This window comes from Myodes glareolus, chromosome 25 (genome assembly GCF_982192425.1).
Source record: "Myodes glareolus chromosome 25, mMyoGla1.1, whole genome shotgun sequence".
In the NCBI taxonomy this organism is placed as follows: domain Eukaryota; kingdom Metazoa; phylum Chordata; class Mammalia; order Rodentia; family Cricetidae; genus Myodes; species Myodes glareolus.
This window is the reverse complement of record NC_142050.1, coordinates 23531702-23546923: the sequence shown is the minus strand read 5'-3', so window position 1 is coordinate 23546923 and position 15222 is coordinate 23531702. Positions and strand designations below refer to the sequence as shown.

At 37.6% G+C, this 15222-nt stretch overlaps 1 protein-coding gene across 12 annotated transcripts in view; it reads left to right on the top strand.

Moving 5' to 3' along the window:
- Pot1 (protection of telomeres 1) overlaps window positions 1–15222 on the top strand; it is a 62235-nt gene that overhangs the window by 14933 nt on the left and 32080 nt on the right. For 11 of the 12 annotated variants that reach the window (XM_048451003.3, XM_048451004.3, XM_085683810.2 and 8 more), the window contains one exon: window positions 14924–15054. In XM_048451003.3, coding sequence (XP_048306960.3) covers window positions 14924–15054 — 131 coding nt within the window. Of the gene's footprint in view, window positions 1–4100; window positions 4286–14923; window positions 15055–15222 lie in introns of all 12 variants that reach the window. The other variant, XM_085683818.2, reaches the window with a different exon arrangement.

Sequence of the window (15222 nt, the reverse complement as noted above, 5' to 3'; positions counted from 1 at the left end):
TGCCAGAAAGAAGTAAAATAAATGGCCAATTGGGAAAGAAGAAATAAATTTGTATTTTTAAAGAACGTTATCCTGTGAATAATAAACTAAATACTACACAAAACAATTGTTTTGAGAAGTAGTAGAGGTCAGAAAAGGCACAAGATCAAACTTAATGTTCTATAAGCATACAAGTGATGAGCAATTTCAAAGGATAACAAAAAGAGAACTCAATTTATAATAGTATCTATTGTGTGACCAGTACAGAATATTGTTGGAATCAGAGTTGACACAGACAGATGCAGTGATGTCTTGGGTCCTGGATAGTAATGCTTAATAGTCTTCAAAAGTTTATAGTCTTCAAACCAATATAAGCAATTATTGACAATATTTTTTTTTAAATCTCAAGATTTTTTTTTTTTACTAAGAAAAGAAAAATTAATGTTAAAACATAGAAGGCATCAGATGGTGAGGAACGGTCTATAGGAAGAACATGTGAAAGTTTATGATGCTCTAATCTCCTAAACATATTACAAATCTACAGTCATTAAAACAGTGTAGTCCTAGCAGGAAAACATCTATATTTTAGAGGGATAAAATTGAAATACTGGAAATTAAAACTAGTGGGTGTTTACGTAGTCATTGGCAAATGTACCAAGAACATACAGTGTTGAAAGGATGGTCTCTTCAACTAGTAGTACTGGGAAAACTGGATTCCATATTCAAAGGGGAAACAAAGTCAGATATTTAAATACATGACATGATAATAGACAAGATGTCTTTTATATGATACTGAAGGAATCCACCAAGCTGTAGACTTCTACTCAGCTAAATGAACTGGCCAGTGCAGTGAAAGACAGCCCACAGAATGGGAGAGACTGCTTATTTTCTCTAAGGATTCATCTCAAATGTTTAGGGAACTCTTACGTCTCAACAGGAAGAAATAAAATAAAAAGTTAGGTCAAGGGCTTGGATAGACAGTTCTTCAAAGAAGAGAGACCAGTCAGAACCTGAAAAAACATGGTGATAGGCGTTAGGGAAAGAAATCAGCCATCCACAGCTGCCACCTTACACCTGTTACAGACACCATTACCAAAACCCAAAACAAATGTTGGTGTGGCTACGAAGAAAGTAGACTGTGTTACCCTGCTGTGCTGCTATGCAGCCCTCATGAGGATAAATTTTCTTGAAGGTGGAAATGCCTTATGATCCAGCAATCATTTGTAGATATTCATCTAAGAAAATTGAAATCAGGATCACAGAGGAGTACTGATATTCTTCCTGCTCACTGCAGGGTCACTCACAATAGACAAGCCATAGAGTCAGCCAAAATGCTCACCAGGGGAGGAGCAGATAAAGAAAACCACGTATCTTTGCAGTAAAGTTTGATAGGTTTATGAAGAAGGAAATCCACAGCAGTGTCAACTGAATTTTTTCAGTAAGAGGCCGGATGTCATGTGCCACTTCCTGTAGCTGGGTATAAACAGTCTTGCCCAGAGTGGAAGGCAGAGTGGCCGTTGCCCGGGGATAAAGGAAGTAGGAAATGCATATTTGTTGTTTAATGACTGTGGTGCTGTTTTGCTTGTGCTGTAACAAATAAAGTTTGCCTGAAGATCAGAGTGCAGAGCCAGCCACCCTAGTTAGCCCTAGAGACCAGACAGTAGTGGTATATACCTTTAATCCCAGCACTTGGGAGACAGAGGCAGATGGATGTCTGTGAGTCAAGTCCACCCTGGGTTACACGAAATTGAATCAGTCAAAAAGAGAAACAGTCAAGTGTTGGTTGCTCACACCTTTAATCCCAATACCAGGGAGGTGGAGACAGGAAGGGATATGGCTGGGCTGAGAGAGGAATATAAGGCAGGAGGAGACAGAAGCTCAGGATTCATTCTGAGGTTTTGTAGAAGTGGCATTCAGTCTGAGGACTCTGACTTTTAGAGACAGAATCCCTCATCCAGACTGAGGATTACATCGAGGTGAGAACCAGTGGCTAGCTGCTCCTTCTCTGATCTTTCAGCTGTAAGAGAAGGCCTCTTGTTGGTGCCCAGCTAGCTTAGACCTGAAATAATCACACAAAAACTGTATTAATTAAATCACTGTTTGGCCCATTAGCTCCAGCTTCTTACTGGCTAACTCATATATTTCAGTTTAACCCATTTCTATTAATCTGTGTGTCACCATGTGACTGTGGCTTACCAGCTAAAATTCTCAGCGTCCATCTTCAGTGGCTCCATGGCGTCTCTCTTTGACTCTGCCTCCCTCTTCCCGTGCTATAGGCCAAGTCAGTTTCTTTATTCATTAACCAATAAAAGCAGCACATAGACAGAAGGACCTCCCACACCATTCAGCTTTCACCCTCTAATACCTGACTCTGGGTTTTTTATTTAGTATTTAATAAAACTAATTAGGATTGTATTGCAAGGGACTATAAATTTTCAGTTATGCAAGGTAAAAAATAAAAAATAAAAAGGATGTAGGGATTCATTGTGCTGTATACTAAAATTTTGTTTAATTGGTAGACCTTATGTTACATGCTTTTATTCCTACTGCCCAAAAAAAGAATATTAATGAAAATTGAAAGATTGGAATTTAAAACTACATCAGTTTTCATCTCTACATTTCGAAGAAAACTAAGAAAGTGTGATCAATAAACTGTATGATAATGTAACTATTTAAACAGATTTGTAAAAAGGTACATCAGAAGCCATTAATTTAGTTTTTTTTCCACAAGACAATAAAAAAAACATATTTTACCCGTTTAACCCAGTTCAAGTAAATTGAACACTTATCAGCGTATTTCACCTGTTCTAAAACTTTATAACTTATTAAGGTCGCTGTATTAAGTATTGTTAAGTACAAAGAATGCTACAAAAGTATCTTTTTCATGTTTGGTGGGAACCCATATTTTAGACATATTGAAAAAACATTAAGCGGTGTATGTTATTGATTAAAATATAAAATGTTGTTTACATACTGCAGCCTAGAAGCCATGATCACGTTGGGAACAAAGAGATGTCCTCACTGAACTGATGATTCAAGACATATTCAAAAATATAAATATTTGCATTTTTGCAAGTTTTACAATTTTTACAAATACAGAAATTGTATTGTAGAGCAATTAGCTGAGAGTAAGCTCATGAGTGTGCTGAATGGAAGAAAAATCTCATTTTCATATTTTACTAATGTACAATGTGATAGATTACTCTGTAAACCATGATGAAGACTGTTGGATCCAGAGACAATTATGAAATTGACCAGCCTAAAAGTTTAACCTAAAGGAACGATTTATGAAAAAAAATCCTCATAACATTGTTTATTTTAGAGGACAATGAAACATTAAGCTGAAACAGACAAAGTTTGTTGTAAAATTTCCTAAGCATTTTCATTTCTACTTGTCCTTCCCTGAGCCCGTAACCTTCTTTCATCGTCATACCCTTAGGAGTCTTCACGTTGGTGATAATGGCCTCTTTCCATCCTTCGTCTGAATATTGTGTGTAAAGGGCACTATGACCCCCTTGCTCACTATCAGTCTTAGTCCTGGAGTCTGACTGCCAGGCTTATCCATCTACCTTGGTAGAAGATGCAGTGGTAAACCTTGACATTTGACGTGTTAATTTTTATCATGGAGCATTTTTAAATAAAGTGATCAGAGTATGCATAATTTTTAGAAGCAGTTAAAAATGCCATTGTAAAATTAAAATGTTGTTTAAAAACCCCAATGACAGTATATATTTAGTTTTTAGGTAGTATAATCATACTTCTTTCTGATCGTATTATTAAATCATGAATAAAAAGGAATGCCGTGGGGAAATATAATTATTTAGTATGTGTGCTTATGTCTCATATTTCTATCAGATATGTGTAGTTGAATCCAGAACCTTAGTAAAAAAAATTCGTGGTTAGTAATGAACCATCTGTTATTAAGGGGATACTATGTTTCTGTATTTCTTCTGAGACACCAAATAAGAATGAATGCCATCAGTTTTATCTGGACTGTCACTGAATCTTTAAGATCCGTCTTTCAGACATAACATGATGTCTTCGGCACCACAGGGAGTGAAGCTTTAAAACTGTCCATCCTGTAGTTTCAGTTACATCGGCGTCTTTGTTTCTATTGACAGAGCTCATCCTTCAACAGAATTAAGTGCAGCAATGGATGCCATGCAAATCACACTGATGTTTATGTACACCAAAGGGTCAACTCAGTGACTGTTCCACAGAAAAGTGCTGGAATAAGCGTGGATGGACATACAGGCCACAGCTGTCTTATTTAAAGCAGTGTGATGGCACAACACAGAGCCACAATGTCAGTAACATCTGGATCAGTGGTTCTCAACCCATGGGTCGCCACCCCTTAGGGATCAGAAAGCCTTTTTACAGTGTTTGAATATCGGATATCCTGGAAATCAGATATTTGCATTATGATTCATACAGTAGCAAAATTAGTTATGAAGTAGCAAGGAACTAATTTTATGGTTGTCATTCACCACAACACGAGGAGCTATATTAAAGGGTCTCAGCATTAGGAAGGTTGAGAACTACTGATCTAGATGTATATATAACTAGATAGGGGAATTACCTTTATGTAGCTCAGATTTTGAATTTGTCCAATATATGTGACGAACTAGAATTTTAGTTAAATTTATTTTTAAAATGTTAAATTAGTAGTACTAAATGATTAAAAAATAATACTTTTCCTTGCATCCTGAATATTGAAAATTATAAACCAGATGGTGGTGACACAGATATTTAATCCCAGCACTAGAGAGGCAGAGGCAGACAGAACTCTGAGTTTGTACAATAGTTGTAATCTTTCTATGAGGATCATTATAAAGACCTAACATACTTTTGTGGAATATCTATCTATCTATCTATCTATCTATCTATCTGTCTGTCTGTCTGTCTGTCTGTCTATCTATCTGTCTATCTATCTATAGTGAGCATGGTTAAACTGAGCTGTTCAGATTTTGTGGGTTGCGTATGTCACCAGCTGCAATACATTATTGAGGCATTTTAGTTGACATTCTTTAATGACAGTTTGCCAGTTTTGTGTGATACTAATGAATACTTTGCTGTTACTTTCGAGAACAAAGTGAATTCTCAAGAACCGTTATTAGGTGAACAGTTGTCTTGCTGTCCATCTGTAATCGTCCTGCTACCTCAGCAGAATCCTCCTTTGCCGCCTTCTGTTCACTACTTTGAAAAGATAGGACATTTTCTCTTCCTTATTTTTTTTTAACGTTTCATTATTTCTAGTGGTGTCATATATTAGTGGATTATCTCTTCAATTCCATACATTAATGATGTTTTGCTTAGCTATTGTGTACATTTTAGCTTTTCCTGTTAATAGTGCCCCACGTGATACAGTTAATATATCTGATCAGCAGCTTCTTGTTGTTGTTGTTGTTGTTTGGTTTTAAAATTTTAACTATTTAAGTTTTTAAAAAATGTAGGCTTACTATTGCCATTAGATTCATTACACACACACACACACACACACACATTGCTTTTATTGCAATAAAAGTGTGAGATGAACTAATGTTTTGTTAATAATTGCCCTATTTTAAAATCATTTGTTGAATAAAACAGTGTTTGGGAGATTATATATGGTGATTTGATCAAGAAGAGTGATTTATTTTTAATAGGTGAAGGAATGTCATATCAAACCATTCCTTTTATTCAGAGGCTTATTCCTGTGCCCCCTCATAGCAATCCAGAAATGCATATTGTCCTTCTGTGGGTTCTGGACAGACCTAATGATAATCTTTGTGACCTTTAGCTCCTGCTCTACGTAGGAGAATAATAATTCCGAGGTCCATCTGATTTATAGAATGGCTCAGTGTTGTGTGTGTATGGAGAAGGGTGCATGCGCCGCAGCACATGTGTGGAAGACAGAGGACAGCTTTCTGGAGTTGGTTTCCTTCTTCCTTGTGGGGTCTGTGAAACAGACTGACATCCTCAGGCTTTGGCAGCAGACATCTTTCACGCTGAGCCTTCTCACTGCCAGCTTTTTGTTTGTATGTTTGTTTGCTTTTTCCTGAGTATCCACTGTCTGGTTAACTTAAAAACTTACTGTTTTCTTCGTTCAAAGATTTTATGCTTTAAAGAAACAGTACTGATCTTAGTGTATCTGTCCACAGGTTTGATAGGTGTGCCGTCTGTGCCCTCTGGTTGTCTCTTACATAGTGTAAAGGATGATGAGTGTAACTGCTCAACGCATAGCCTCTATCTTGAGACAGATTTGTTACTCTGCCATAGTGCTTAGAATAGTGAGGTATTTACACACCTCTTCTACCTTCCATGTCCCCTTGCAGTATAATTAAAATATGAAGGGAGATTATATGACCACATAGCAGACCGATTAAAGAGAAGGCTTTTTTTATACATTACATAGTATTTTTGCTGGTAAAAGAGGACGATTACCACATATAATGGAGTCTTTAGCAAATGAATTTCCTTCAAAACTTTCACTTCAATTTTTCAATAATAAACTTGTCAGTTGTTGGCTGAATGCCACTGAAGTACAGCATTAAAAAAAACAAAAAAAATCAGTATTTTAGATAAAAAGGAAATGGAAGTGCATTTGTGGAGGAATCGCTTATGGATTATGTAATTTATGTATGCTTGCTTCTTTGATTAAAGACCTGCTAGGTAAGCTATCATCATTCCCTCAAATAACACTCCAACGCAATTCACACTTAGTCATGCTGAGGGAATTGAGTGAATTGCTCAAGATTACAGAATAAAGAGCTTAATTAATCATTTGTTATCTTTTCAGATTTATGTCAAGTTATACAAAATATTACCAAGGTGTAAAACAAGTTAAATACCTTCTCCTCAGTTGGAGTCTGAAGTAGTCCTGAAGTAGTATTTAAGCATATACATGTGTGTATATATCCACGCACACTTGTACTGTGTCCTGAAGCATTTAAGCATATACATGTGTGTATATATCCACGCACACTTGTACTGTCTACTGTTTGTGGAAAGGATGCTACTATGATGTTCTTTCTGCTCTCTTTGTCTTTCCTTCTGATGCCAGGGATCAAGGCAGCAGACTATTAAATTACCTTTAATCCTGTGTTTACATTTGTGAAAGACTGAAAAATAACAATAAGAAAAATACACACACACACACACACACACACATATGTTATTCCATTTAATTTGTTTTGTTGTTTTGTTTGGTGAGTTACTTCCTTGGAGCAATTATCAAAGCCTTTGAAGGCAAGCTCCTTGCTGGTCTCATCTGGTACACTTAGTCTTGAGTTGAAGTTTGATGTTAGATCTTTCTGGCCCTTGATTAACTTTTTGCTCCACCAGTATTGCTTTATTTTGTATCGTTGACATTTTAATTTACTTTTTGAATAAGGTTAAATGGTTGTATTCTACCCTCATTTCTTCTAGAAACTTCCTTTATATTCATAATGAATTTTCATTTCTGTGAGGTTAAGAGCTAACTAAAAGCAGCTAATTGAGACACCAGTGAAGATTGAATGACGTTTCTTTGTAGTCTTTAAGTCTGTGTGTTCAGACTTGTGTGCCAATTTTGATATGATTGGCACTGTTTCTTGGCAGGATATTTTTGGATAGTAGATTTTTCTTCATGTCTTAGTTTGGGTTTCTATTGCTGGAACAAAACACCATGACTAAGCAACCTGGGGAGGAAAGGGTTTAGTTAACTTTTAGTTCCATAGCATTGTTCAGCATCAGAGGCAGTCAGGACAGGAGCTCAAGCGGGTTAGGAAACTGAAGGCAGGAGCTGAAGTAGAGGCCGTGGAGTAGAACTGCTTACTGACTTGCTCAGTCTTCTTCCTTATGGAACCCATGACCGCCAATCCAGGGATGGAACTACCCACAAGCACAAACTTAAAGATGACAAAGGAATGTCATTCAGTTTTCAGTGGTGGTCCCTCCCCCATGAATCACTAATTGTGAAATGCCCTGCAGACTTGCGTATCTCCTGATCTTATGAAAGCATTTTCTTCTATTTCTTTTGTTAAATGTTTCCTTTTATCTTTTATCAATTCTTTGTGGATTTCACATCATGCATTTCCATCCCACTTATTTTCCCATCTCCTTGCATCCGCCCTCTACCCTTGAAACCTTCCCCCCCAAAACAAAGCAAAATTTAAAAGAAAAACCAAACCAAAAAAGAAGGAGGAGGAGGAGGACGAGGAGGAGGAAGGAGGAGGATGATGATCAAGAAGATGATCCCATCATGGAAGCTATAGTGTGACCTGTTGAGTCACACAGTTTACCTTTTAGTCCTTTAATCTTTACGTGCAAGTACTCATTCCCATGAGTCATTAGTCTGGCTTGAGGCCTCTGGCTTCTGCCACACTATCAATAATGGGATCTCTCTGGGGCTCCTCTTGGATATCCTGTTGTTGTCTTGGGTTGTAGAGATCCTAAACTTTTAGATCTGTAGGTTTGTCTCCTTCACATGTTCCAAGAGTTCATAGATGAGGTGGATGTTGGGGTGGGCTAACTCATAGCCCTGGTTCTGAGCCTGGGTGTAGGTGGAGTTTCACTGTCCCACCAGTCAGCTCTGTCCCTGACAACCAGCTCCCAAATAACCACACAGAGGCTTATTAATTATAAATGCTCAGTGGATAGCTTAATCTTGTTACTAATTAGCTCTTACATCTTAAATTAATCCATATTTCTTATCTATATTGCACCACATGGCCTTACCTTTTTCTAACCTCTTGCTGCCTGACTATTGGCCAGTCAGCTCTTTTATTAAACCAGTCAAAAGGCACCTTGGCAAAGGCACATCTTCACAGTGTACAAAAAGATTATTCTATAGTACCTGAGTGGTAGCTGCATTGCCCAGCTCACCCTCCTTAACACTACCTGGGTGAGCTCTCCAGCAGTGCTGTGGCTAGCTCACCCAGTCCAGCTTACAGGAACAGGACCAGTCCAGGTCCTCATAACTGGTTACAGTGGAGGCATTTTCTTACTTGAGGTTACCTCCTCTCAGATGATTTTAGTTTGTATCACATTATCATAAAACCATCTAGCACAGACATTGTAGGGCCATATGTAGGTTTACAAGGACAGTGTCATGAGGAGAAGTAGTAAAAGTCCTGTTGCTGTTGTGACTGCCACTCCTTGCAAGCACTTAGGGAACACTTTTTTAATTACTAATTTTTATTTTTTGTGTACAGGTGTTTTGCCTTCATATGTATCTGTGCACCAATTGTCTGCCTGCTGGCCACTCAGGCCAGTAGAAGGTGTCATAACCCCTGGGGTTGGAGTTACAGATGGTTATTAGCCTCTATGTGTAGGGCTCACCCAAAGCAGTGAGCCATCTCTTTAGCTCCCCTTTAAATGTTTTATTAATACTTTTTAATCACATATATGTGTGTGGATATGTTCATGTGGTTGTCATTGTCTCCAGAGGCCACAGGTATCAGAACTGGAGTTAGAGGCCTCTGTGAGCCATATGACTTGGGTACCAAGAATTGAACTGTGGTACTCTGGAAGAAGAGTATGCTCTCTTTCCACTGAGCCTTCTCTCCATCACTACTCACGTGGCACTTAAGCATGTGAGGTACATATAGTACCTATTTACTTGTTACAACAATCCTTTGTTTGAATACCTTTTTTCCTGTTTGTTTTTCTTCAATTCAGGGTCTCACTATGTAGCCCTGGATGTCTTAGAACTCAGTATGTAGATCAGACTGGTATTGGATTCGCAGAGATGCTCCTGCCTCTGCCTCCCCAGGGCAGAAATTAAAGGTATATACCATTAGGTTTGGTTCTTTGGATACCTTTATTAACCTATTATCTATATAAGGAAATTGAGGCACAGCAACAGTAAGAGATTTTTGGTGTCTTCCTCAGGTTCAGAGAGGGAGAAATTTTATAATTGTCATCTTGCTGTAAGAACATGAATTAGTTTTATGAATTCTGTGAACTGAGAAGACTTATTGGTAAATCTAATAGCCTGTCTATGCCTGTGTTTTCTCACCAAATGTGTCTGCTTCCTGAATGCTGGTTCTTCAGGAGTCTTTTGCATGCAGTCACCACCCTGAAAAAATATTTGCTGTATTCTCTTAGAACATAAATATGTCATGTATACATGTGTAGCCTTTTTTAGTTTTACATCAGGCATCTGCATACAGCTATGGTATTCAAATCAGAAACGTCTTTAGACATCTTATTTATAAAACTTTATAATGAATACTCTGTCATTCTTAACTCTCACATCTAGAAATTGATCAGTGTTCCTGTTCTTTTATGTAAAAGAATTGGATTTGTATAGCTTCATCTCTTCATAAGTCATATAGCTTAATTAACATTGTGTAAGTAGCTGAATTTAATTAAATCTAATTAAAGCAGTATTTAATACCAACTAAGGTGAGAATGCTTTGTTAAGGTAATAAGCAAGCAACAGGCTGTGTCTTTCCTGTGGACGACATGCCACCAGTGGACCACCTTCCACCAATGACTTTCTCTTGCCACTCATCACTTTTGTCAAGTCCTGGGTAGGTAGTCTGCATTTAGTAACCTACATCTTCTTTGTATTTCCTATAGAATTTCACTTTTTTCAGATATCCCATGAGTCCCCTTTATTGATTCTTACTCTTTTTTATATTAACTTATGAATTATAGCGATATGCAATATTCATATCCCAAGAATGAATTAATAGAGTCTGTGATGATGTTCTTGATTATAAATTTATAGGTGAAACTCCATATTCTTCTACAGTGAATTTACTATATTTCCTATTTCCTGTCACATTCATGAAATAGTAAATATTACAACACCATTGAGATGTAGTATAATTTACCTAGCTAAAAAAGTTTTGAAATCTCCTTCACATTTTAAAGCTTTTCTTTCTTTGGGATTATTTTATTTTTAAAAGCATGCTCTGTGAAGATGTGCCCCAGATGGGCTCTGTGTGCCTCTCACTTTACCACCTACAAGTTTCTACGGCTTGGACACCTTAACTAGGCTACTTGAGAAACTGGATTTCCTTGTTTCAAATTTCGAAGCAATACTGTCTGCTGCTTGCAGTTATAAGAGAATTCAAGAAATTCTGTGGTTATATAGCTTAGCCTGCTGCCATGTACATAAATGAGACCCTTGATAATGTCAACCACGAAGTAATAGAGGTTTTGTTCAGGTGGAGCCCTAGCTATAAGATACATTGCTTAGCATACTTTGTTTTCATATCTGTGAAGTAGCAAACACTCAACTTCGGTACTTTAAAATATTGTCAACTGTATATTTGATATTTTACTGTGTTTTACTAAGTTGTATAAATCTGTTTGCTAATATCTAGCTCTGAGCAAAGTAGAATCATTGGCCGAAGTCTAACCCACTGCCGTCTCTGCTGTCTGACTTTTTGCACCTTGACTGGTCTCAGTTTTGTAAACAGTCCTGTCTTTGTCACTTCTCTAAAACTGCGGGTGCTTAATTTAACTCCTTTTTCAGGTTTCTGTCCATGAGTGCTGACCTCAAATATCTGCTCCCATTTGTTTAGGAAAATGTCACACACATCGTTAGCTCTGTCTTCTGTCATGATGAGTCATTGCCTGTGCGGAGAGTATATGTGCTGCACAGTAGCGAGTGCTGACAGAAGTAGCCTACAGTGAGGGCTGAAACCCTGTTTGCCATGAAAATAAACCAGATGAGGAAAAGTTAAACTTTGGGGTGTGGCATCATTCAGTCCTTATTTGGTATTCTCATTATTGATGAGTGAAAGTATTAGTTAGGTTCACTGAAGTACTATTTTTAGGAAATTGATTGGAACACTACGAAGTAAAGCTATGCAATTATCACTACTAAAATATTAAATACTGAAACTTTCCGCATTGGAGGATAGTGGAGAACATTCCTAAAGAAATTCAAATTACAGGTAGACTTAAATAAACTATGCAAGGAAAATGTTCTCTAAATATTTAAGTCTGCTTAAAGTATGTTGTACTCCTATCATGATTTCAGAATTAAAGTTTCACATGGCTATGAGTTAATTACTTATCAATATGTATGTACAGAGATATAGGTAGGTTTTCATGTTTTGTTTTCAACGGAACTCTTGTCTTTATGCAAAAAAGTTTCCTTTTTCTTTTTCTGGCCTTCCTATATATATTAACAAAATCATGTTGGCAAAGGACTTAAGCACATGGAATGCCCTTTGTCTTTACACTGTGACTAAAAGTCACAGATAGTTGTAGTTACAAAAGAGAACTGTACAACATGCAGGAGTTGGGAAGAAGACAGCATGCTGGTAGAGAAGATACACAGTGCATGCTGTACTCCAAGCAGATAAAGTAAAGTACACACATGTAGAGATTGCAGGTCTCTTTGCCAAGCCTCTTGCTACTAGAGAGTTCTGGTGTGAACCTCGTCTAGCTCATCTGCCCATCTCTGTATGTTGGGGCATACAGATGGAGACTCCCTGTCACTTCGCTGTTCCCCAACTCATCTCCAGTCCTGTATTAGACCTGTAGCAGCCTGTCTTCCCTCCCTTCCTCCATTCCCTGTGGACTCCACAGATTCTCTTCACAGATCCACCCAGATACCCATCTTCGTTGTAGGAGGTCGCTTGTTTGTTCCTGGCTACTCAACCCCAAAATAACTACACAGGAACTACATTAATTAAATCACTGCTGGCCTATTAGCTCTAGCTTCTTATTGACTAGCTCTTATATCATAATTTAACCCATTTCTGTTAATCTGTGTATTACCACGTGACTGTGGTTTTCCAGCAAGGTTCTGTCTGGTGTCTGTCTCTGGTGAGGCTACATGGCTTCTCCTGACTCTGCCTTCTTTCTCCCAGCATTCAGTTTAGTTTTCCCCACCTAGCTCTACTCTAGCCTATCACAGGCCAAGACAGATTCTTTACTCAATTGCCAATAATAGCAACACATATACAGAAGGACTTGCCACACCATTTCCCCCTTTCTGTTTAAATAAAAAGGAAGGTTTTAACTTTAACATAGTAAAAATGCATATAACAAGACAGGTATCAAACAAGAATTACAGTTACATTTATATCTACCTTATCTTTTATTATAACTAAGGAAAACTATAACTATATTCTTCAAATCCATCAAAGACTCCAAAAGGATATAATATTATCTGAGTTAACAGGAAGTGCATTGTAAACAATTTCCAAAAACTCTAGAATTGACAGAGACATCTCGCTACCTGGACAGTGACCCACAGTTCTTCTGTAATGTTGGGGCATCCAATCTTTAGCCCATAGGCCCATAGACTTTTGCATAAACTTGAAATTTCAAAGATAGTTCTGCCTATATTAGCAGTTTGTCACTTTGTTATGTGTCCTGCAGAATGCCTTGCAGACTCTTTCATGATGCAAGAACCCTTAATAACACAGTTTCTGTGTGGTTATTTCAGGGCTGTGCAGCCAGGAACAAACAAGCGGCCTCTTCCAACACATCCTCCCTTATTTTGACCCCCCTTGGCTCTCCTTTTCTATCCCATCTCTACTTCTAAGTGTCAGCTCCTAATTACTAGAAAGGAGTTCTTTCTAAAACCCCCAGTGGCGATACATTTAAGGGACTTAGTACTCCATACCACTCTTGGATATATACCCAAAGGAATCTCCCTTCTGCTACAGAGATTCTTGGTCAACAATGTTCATAATAGCCAGTAATTGGAAACAGGTTCCATGCCCATGAATGGATAATGAGAATGTGGTACATTTTTTCAGCTGTTAAATAAAATGAAACCATGACATTTACAGGAAAATGGATGGAGCTAGAAAAAATCATCCTCACTGACTTAACCCAGACGCCCAAAGACAAATATGGCATGTTGTTGCTTAAAGTGGTTATTAGCCATTAAGCCTTTGACTAACAAGCTACAGTCCAAATAATGAAAATGTTAGGTATAGAGCATGGTACTAAAGTAAAGGTGAGGGTTTGATCTTCCTAAGAAGTGAAATAGAATAGATTGTTGTGGATGGATGAGATGAGGAGTGGTTCTGGAAAGGGAAGATCAAATGGGGTAGGGGTGAGGTTGATGTGAGTGGGGCTGAAGGGGTGAATACTGGAAGAAACAGCTAAAACCAGGGCCATTTGAGGGGGTGAATGGAAACAATGCAAAAGAAGCCTCTTAAAATACATAAGTTTCTATTGCTGTGAAGAGACACCGGGTCCACAATGCTTAGAAAGGAAAAACTTAGGGCTGATTTACAGACCATGGCGAGAAACAAGGTGACATGCAGACAGGGTCTGGAGAGAGAGCTGAGCGTTCCTAGTGGGGCAGTTCCTGAACCACAGCGCCAGTGTTACAGTTCTAAAGATCAACAGTGTTAACGCTGTGCTTCTCTGTAAGCACAGATATTATTAACATTTCTAAGTTAAAATGTTATCATTCCTCTTGATTCATTTATTGGTGTATGGTTTATATATAGTATACAAATTGAGCATTTGTGTTGTATGTTTACTTTGACAGGCTGTGTTTGTAAACTGTCTGGTCCTGCAACTGTACAGTACAGAGCTGATTTTTCACGTCTCTGCCTTTATAAGCTTGATTTCTCTTTGGCTCCCTCCCTCTTTCCCTGCTTCCCTCCCTCCCCAATGAGGATTAAACCCAGAGCCTTGCCTATGTTAGACAAACATTGTTATTTTCACAGCTCTCACTATCAATGTAATTATATTTATTTTAATATGTTAATATCAAGAGTTTTAAACTTGAACACAAAAGTTCTTTCTTCAGAAAAATAATGTAGAATGTTTTGTTTTGTTTTCCTGTATATCTTAAGGTTAATTTTCGTGTAGCACTTCTTTAGATTAATTTGACTGTGGTGTTGAAAGCCAAAAATATGTCTGTATCTCATTTTTTCTTAGACTTAATAATAGAGAAGATTAAAATTTAGTATCTTTAATAAGCATATTCTTATTTTATCAAATGCTTTAAAATACTTCAATTTTTTTCTTAAATATTTTTGTTTCCCAGATTATTGTTCAGTAGTAACAATTGTGGACCAGACAAATGTGAAGTTAACGTGCATGCTCTTTAGTGGAAACTACGAAACCCTTCCGATCATTTATAAAGTTGGAGACATTGTTCGCTTTCATAGGCTGAAGGTATAATTCATACTTTCTACAACCTGCATTTATTAGACAAGAAGTCTGAATTGTTCTCTAATCATAGTTAGACTAATGATATGGTTGCCTTGTTAAAAGGTGACATTAAGCATTTCAAGAGACAAGGAATGTAAATAGGATGAGGCCTCAATTAGTAGCTAGAAACCT